Source organism: Cotesia typhae, unplaced genomic scaffold, assembly GCF_013202065.1.
Source record: "Cotesia typhae breed Kobodo isofemale line unplaced genomic scaffold, CoteBio_Ctyphae scaffold_13, whole genome shotgun sequence".
Taxonomy (NCBI): Eukaryota; Metazoa; Arthropoda; class Insecta; order Hymenoptera; family Braconidae; genus Cotesia; species Cotesia typhae.
This window is the reverse complement of record NW_027423774.1, coordinates 13,166,296-13,172,295: the sequence shown is the minus strand read 5'-3', so window position 1 is coordinate 13,172,295 and position 6,000 is coordinate 13,166,296. Positions and strand designations below refer to the sequence as shown.

At 35.1% G+C, this 6,000-nt stretch overlaps 2 protein-coding genes across 4 annotated transcripts; one reads left to right on the top strand and one right to left on the bottom strand.

The window, feature by feature from the left end:
• Nucleotides 1-1,405: 1,405 nt before the first annotated feature.
• Nucleotides 1,406-1,978, bottom strand: LOC141535035 (uncharacterized). Its single transcript, XM_074254777.1, has 2 exons — nucleotides 1,815-1,978; nucleotides 1,406-1,739 (listed from the first exon to the last, which is right to left on the bottom strand). Exons 1-2 carry the CDS (start codon nucleotides 1,976-1,978, stop codon nucleotides 1,406-1,408), a joined length of 498 nt encoding a protein of 165 aa, XP_074110878.1.
• A 222-nt stretch (nucleotides 1,979-2,200) lies between these two features.
• LOC141535032 (uncharacterized) lies at nucleotides 2,201-5,920 on the top strand. Of its 3 annotated transcripts, none has more exons than XR_012480524.1 (5): nucleotides 2,201-2,482; nucleotides 2,634-2,809; nucleotides 2,890-3,153; nucleotides 3,669-3,748; nucleotides 3,824-4,557. XR_012480524.1 is itself a non-coding variant. In XM_074254770.1 (5 exons), the coding sequence occupies exons 1-5, from the start codon at nucleotides 2,257-2,259 to the stop codon at nucleotides 5,780-5,782; spliced, it is 714 nt and encodes a 237-aa protein (XP_074110871.1). In that variant the 5' UTR covers nucleotides 2,201-2,256; the 3' UTR covers nucleotides 5,783-5,920. The 3 variants fall into 3 exon arrangements, 2 of the variants coding, with proteins under 2 accessions (XP_074110871.1, XP_074110872.1); XM_074254770.1 differs by lacking the exons at nucleotides 3,669-3,748; nucleotides 3,824-4,557 and adding exons at nucleotides 5,576-5,685; nucleotides 5,765-5,920 and having other exon boundaries at nucleotides 2,890-3,073; XM_074254771.1 differs by having other exon boundaries at nucleotides 3,669-4,557.
• Nucleotides 5,921-6,000: the final 80 nt, after the last annotated feature.

Sequence of the window (6,000 nt, the reverse complement as noted above, 5' to 3'; positions counted from 1 at the left end):
GGTATCCTCTCCCTTTCTTCACTGACTTTCCGGGTTGTAGACATAAACCGTAGCCATACTCGCCGTTGAATTGCGTGGAACATCGAACCATTGGACGAGCTACTGAATCACAAATACCCATAAGGGTAACCACGGTTTTTGTGTAAGATTGACCTTGATAATTATAAGTGAACCCTTTTTCTAGTAATGTCTTGGCTTCTTCTACGAATGGCTTAAGGTAAGAGTTCATATTTTTGGGTTTTCCTACCCCAAACCACCCACTGGACAACAGAACATACTTACGCCGATCATGCGGATTCACCTCATTGACAGTACAAAGAACAGGGTACACGGACGTATTTGAACTGTCAAACATCGGCGCTCCATCGACACTGAAATTGATTGATATCATAGTATCATTCAAGATATGTTTCTTGTATAGTTTTCCGTCAAAAATGTCTTCAATCGCGTATTTGTTCAGCTTTTTACGGTTGACTGAGTACAAATGATGAGCATCAGTTGTCTCAAATATTTCCGAGAGCTGATCTGCCAAAGGTAAATGTAAAAACGATCCCTTGTTTACTTTGAGGTCGATTTTTTTGTGACATTCACCACACTCAGTCGGACAATCTTTCTCGAGATCAAGATAATTATTACAGTGCTCACAGATGTAATAGCTCGATACATTTTGTGAGTAACGATCGAGTATTTTCTTCCAATAGTACTTGGAACTGTTGGAATTACTCGTGCCAGATGAAATGTTCACTAACTTTATGATATCTTGAGCTACGGTATAACTCGTGTTCCGACGCCACTTTATAGCCATCACTAGTAAGTTGTTGATCAAATGCTTCTTTGGTATATCCTTCGGAATTGGGGAAACCGTTGGGTTTGGTGCAAAATTCTGCGTCAGGTTTTCTTGAACTGTAGTGGTATCGACAACTATGTTCACATCAATTAAATCATGATTCTGCTGCGATTTAATCTGATAGAAAAAAAATTTTTTCATAAATGTTTAGGAAATTTATATAGGCTATATAGTTTTGGGAAAATTAATCAAATCAAGATTTCTTGGCCAAATACCAATAGATATACGACTCTGGTCCTTTTCCACTTCCAGTCCTCTAGAATTTGATTCAAACAAAGCTGAATCTGGTCATATGTGATATTTATTAACCAAATACCACTAAACCTGATAGTCTAGGGCTGTACTTAGCTAACAAGTAACAGATCTTACCAGATTCAGCCAAGTTTCCGCTTAGTCGACGTCTAGCGTGAGGGATCTCTCTGCTCACCAGAAGAGGGGCCTAATGCTCCAGCGGTCGATGAAGAGGAGTTTCTTATCGATCACTGTAGAATTAGTTCAGCTCCGACTGTACTAACATGGGTTTTCTCTATGGTTTTCCCATGTTACTGTTCCAAGAACCTATGAAGAGGTGAAGATCAGGGCAAATGCGGTACAGAAAGCACAAGTCGGTCCACAGCCGCAATGTAAAGGCAGAGCAATTGTCAAGGCAGTAACTAAGTAATGATAAGATTTAGGTTGTATAAGGGCGTTATCACGCCTATGCACTTGAAATCCGTAATAATCATTATTTACTTTAATAACCTGATTCTGTATTTCTTCATCCAATAAAAGTACTTCGTTTGAATCTTGTTTAATCTGAGACTCCTGGTCAATGCAATTTTTCAGATTTCTAATGCTGTCATAGTTCGTTGAAAGATGCAGTATTTTATCTGGGGAATATGTTTTATTGAGGCTGCAATTTTAATATTATATCAATTTTATAAAAATCCAAAACATCCATAGTTAAGTAAGAGTAAATGATACTCACTTTTGAACACGAGACGTTAGTCGCCATCTAGATTTAGTTCTTGCCGGAATTTTTGCCGTGCTTCCAAAAAAATTATATTTTCTGTAAGGGCCACGTGTCTTCTTTCGTGTATCATGCAAAATTTCGACTTGCTCACTTTTATTACCACAAATTTTTGGAGACATCACAGCAATGATGATTCAGAACTTTCCTTTAACTTATTTTTTAATTATTATCAGCCACTAGCGCCTTCAATTGAGTATTTCTTGGAAATGACTTCTATTGACGTGAATATATCTATAAATATAATATACAGATTAGTAATAAAAAAAAAAAAAATTGAAAGTCAAACGAAAGCATAAATTATAATTTGAGGTTCACTGATCTGTCAGACATTAAAAAATCTGTGTCCTGTATTTCTTCTCGTCAAGTGCGGAATTTGACGACTTAGAAGTTAATTACGATGAAGCCAAAATTCGCATTAGTTCAGTGGATACGTGGCGAGTATGATGCGACGTACACTGCGGGTATTCCTGTTGAATGGATCATGGACTTCGATGTCAACAAATTTGATCCCAAGACGGAACCGGAAGATCATTCCTATGTTGTTCAATGGCGGGAGAGCAAATCGGGTAGGATGCCAAAGCGAGGATGGAGATATTATGACGCAAAGGTGGTTCAAGTATCACGTAAGTGTACTTTTTAAAACTATGACATCCAGCATTTACACGACCGAAGATTTCTTGGGCTCCTGACTCCATTGCGACATTTAATGATCAAGTCTTTATCAGATTTCGACGTTTTCAGCTCATTATGAGTCATTCTATTTTCTTCCTCCAGGTCGTATTAAGTCATTGGAAAATCAAATCCAGATATTAGAGGGTGCTGTTTCTCCTCTGCGTCTGGCTGCTGCTGAGAGAGAATTAGATCTTCCTGATGGAATAAATTTAGAATCAACGTATGATATGGTAGAAGAGGTTGAAGAAGTTGAGTCAAATTTAACTTCAACTTCAACGGTAAATTGATCTTTAAATTATCTTGATTTTTATCATTGAGCAAGGTTAGAATTGTTTTTATGAATCCGTGTGTAATGTAGGGCAAGACGAAGACTAAAAAACGAAAAGAAAAAGGAGACAACGAGGAAGCGGAAGGTGATTATGAAGATGAGAGACGACCGAAGAAGAAGAAGAAGAAGAAAGAGCTATCACACCGAAAATTGACCAATCAATTTGAGGATGACAGTATTCCTGAACTTTTGGCGACGCCTTTTAAGTTTCGAGGTACAAATATGACATCTTACTCTCTTAAAATAAAAGAGTGGAGTTTCACTGATTCCAACTAGCGAATGTCAACTTTACTGGTGAGTCATTCGATTTATTTTAAGAGAGTACGCTTTAACTTGAGAAAATCTTCTATTTCATCTAATCTTAAGTATGATGGAGTTTGATTGGATGCGACATCAATGAGCCAAATACAACACTAATCTGTTAGATTTGGTAATATTTGGCCAGATAATACCAGTTCTGATCAGAGCAATCCATGTTTAAACCAAATATTGCTCTGTTTCGTAATAATTCAGTGCGGTATTTAGTTCTAACATGACTGACTCGAGTCAGAGCTTATATTTGCTAAACAAATACCACCAAACCTGACCAAATCCAGTCGTATTTTTATAAAATTATGACCGATTTAGTAGAATAGAGATGCATTTAATTTCAATATTTCTCAATCTGGTCAGAACTGATATTTAATGACCAAATACAAACAGATCTGATAAAAGTCGTATTTGGTTAATAAATGTTCAATCTGATTTGATTCAAGTTTGTCCAATTAACATCCACAATATTCCATGATCTCATGGTAAATTTGATCTAGAACGTTCTGTTGGCACGAACCGGAACTTGGATGAATTCATTCAAGAGCATGGAGAAGTTCCGTCAACATCATGTTCAACGGTAATTTTTCTTTCACTCAAAACGGATTCTATCGAAAGTCATTTAAATGTTTTTATGGCTCTATGTAAAATTTAGAGCGATACAAATACTGGGGATCAAACAGGAAGAAGACATGACAAAGGGATGGGAGCTGATCAAGAAAATGAGGGTGGAAAGAAGAATAAAAAGAAGCGATTGGACCAAACATCTAGCATTCAGCAAGTGGAAAATGACACCAAAAACTACCAAATTTCATAATGTCATGTTAGGTCTAATCTAGATGTACCAGCTTTCATCAATTAAACAGGCACAGTTAAGCCTGGTCATCTGAAATTGCATTTTCTAATGCCATTTGTAAATGCTTCCAGACAATCAATCATTGAGGCAAATTTTGCTCAATTTGTGCCAGGACATAAAACAAGTCCAACTTGACATGCTGAGAAACCAAAATCAACCAGCTCAACAACAAAATCCACCTGATGGCCAAGTCTGAAAATCTCAATACTTTTCTAATTATCGTTAAGGCGTATAAATGATTTTTTATTGAGAATAGACGTTATTATCATAATTATTATTATATTTTCGTTATAATCGAGAAAGAATTTTCAATGTGTCAATTGTTATTTTACACCTTCATGATTCATTAACAACTGAAGTAGACATGACTTCTCTGTAACTCTATTATTTACAATCGCAGGTTGAAATAGGTCATCCACGTTCCAACGTTTTTGTTAATCAGCAGCAGTGGGATACAGCTACAGCCCAAAATTCCTATACCACTATGGGGATATCTCTGGTGCGAGCATTATTCGAGGAAGACGTACTGTTGGCCAGTAACTTAAGAGGCGGTTCCAGTAGAACTGATAAGAATGCAGCTCGTAGACCGGGATTGAACTCGGTTATTCTTGCAGCGATCGAAGGTTGATTAAAACTAAAAACTCTTGAATTTAGAGGTGTTCATCAGTAGGGCTAGGAAGTTGACGTTTTTTCTTTGTTAAAATTTGAGGTTAAACGTATGAAAGTTCATTTAAATAAGTACGAAAGTCCTGGCCCTATTCATTTTAGCAATTCTGATCTTTGTGCATTACAATAGAACTTATCGTACATTTTTGAGCTTATCAATAATCAAATTTGAATCAATAGTTTCCTAATTTTTTTTTAAATTAATCTTTAATTTTCTTAAGGAGATAATAAAAATTCGAATAATGGTTGACTCAAACGGCTATCTCTGTAACTTCCTACTTAGCGCTCAAATTTCATCTGACTTGTCATTTTTGAATTGTCTGAGCTCAAAGAGAGAGTTATTAAATGCTTTTAAGCTCTTCGAGCTCCAAAATCTGATGAAAATTGAATAAAATACTATTTTTTTAATTTTCAAACAGCCAGAACTTTTAAATGAATCAACCAATTTCCAAACGGTTGGCCGCAATCGACGTTGTTTTTTTGAGTCTTATTGAAAAATTGAAAGTACTAATTGATTAGATAAAATATTTCGGTGTAATTTGAAAAAAATCGATTTTTTTTCGTCATCGATACTCCGCGAACGAATCAACCGATTTTGACCGGATTAGTGATGATCGACGTAGTTTTGTTCGGCTAAATTTTGAAATTTTTCAATTCCAGCAAAAATGGCTGAACGAAACTCCTGATGAAAAATTCTATAAAAATCAAATAAATCCTATAGGCCTAAAATTTGTCAGGAAATTCCCAAACACAACTCCTGTTAAAAGCGGAACTCAAAATTCCAATTTTAAGAGGTCCATCAAAGAAGTTACATTTTGGCACACTCTAATCTGTATATTTGCTATTGGTAATACACAAATTTAATTATTTTATGTGTTACTCTAGAGGCCGTTAGGAAGAAATTTCCTGATTTCAAAAAAAGCTATTTCGGCTCATCAATAAATAACGTGATGACTGATTTGCGGAGGAAGAAGAGAGACGTCCGTAATGATAATGTTATTATTATTTTGATCAATATTATCACAACTTTTAGCCCGATTTTTAATGTTTAATAATTGTGTATCTTTATTTCAGCAAGAACCTGAGAATTAGTGGTCATTGATAATCTAGGATCACAACATCTTCAATTGTGATTTTTGTTTTCAATTTATTAAATTTTCTTTGTTCCATTTGAATAAAATATTTAATAAAATAAAATTTTCATGTTAAAAATAAAATGTTCATGTTGAAAATAAAATAATATATATTTGTTCTACGGATCATTAAAATAAAGTGATTTTATTGCTGTATTTAATCCAAATTTCATTTGT

Bases quoted from the DNA above. Each gene is read 5' to 3' on its own strand.
- LOC141535032 (XM_074254770.1), top strand. From the start codon at position 2,257: ATGAAGCCAAAATTCGCATTAGTTCAGTGGATACGTGGCGAGTATGAT. The intron at 2,483-2,633 runs GTAAGTGTACTT...TTCTTCCTCCAG, and splicing joins AAAGGTGGTTCAAGTATCAC to GTCGTATTAAGTCATTGGAA. The intron at 3,074-5,575 runs GTACAAATATGA...GTGTTACTCTAG, and splicing joins GACGCCTTTTAAGTTTCGAG to AGGCCGTTAGGAAGAAATTT.
- LOC141535035 (XM_074254777.1), bottom strand. From the start codon at position 1,978: ATGTCTCCAAAAATTTGTGGTAATAAAAGTGAGCAAGTCGAAATTTTG. The intron at 1,740-1,814 runs GTGAGTATCATT...TTAAAATTGCAG, and splicing joins CTAACGTCTCGTGTTCAAAA to CCTCAATAAAACATATTCCC.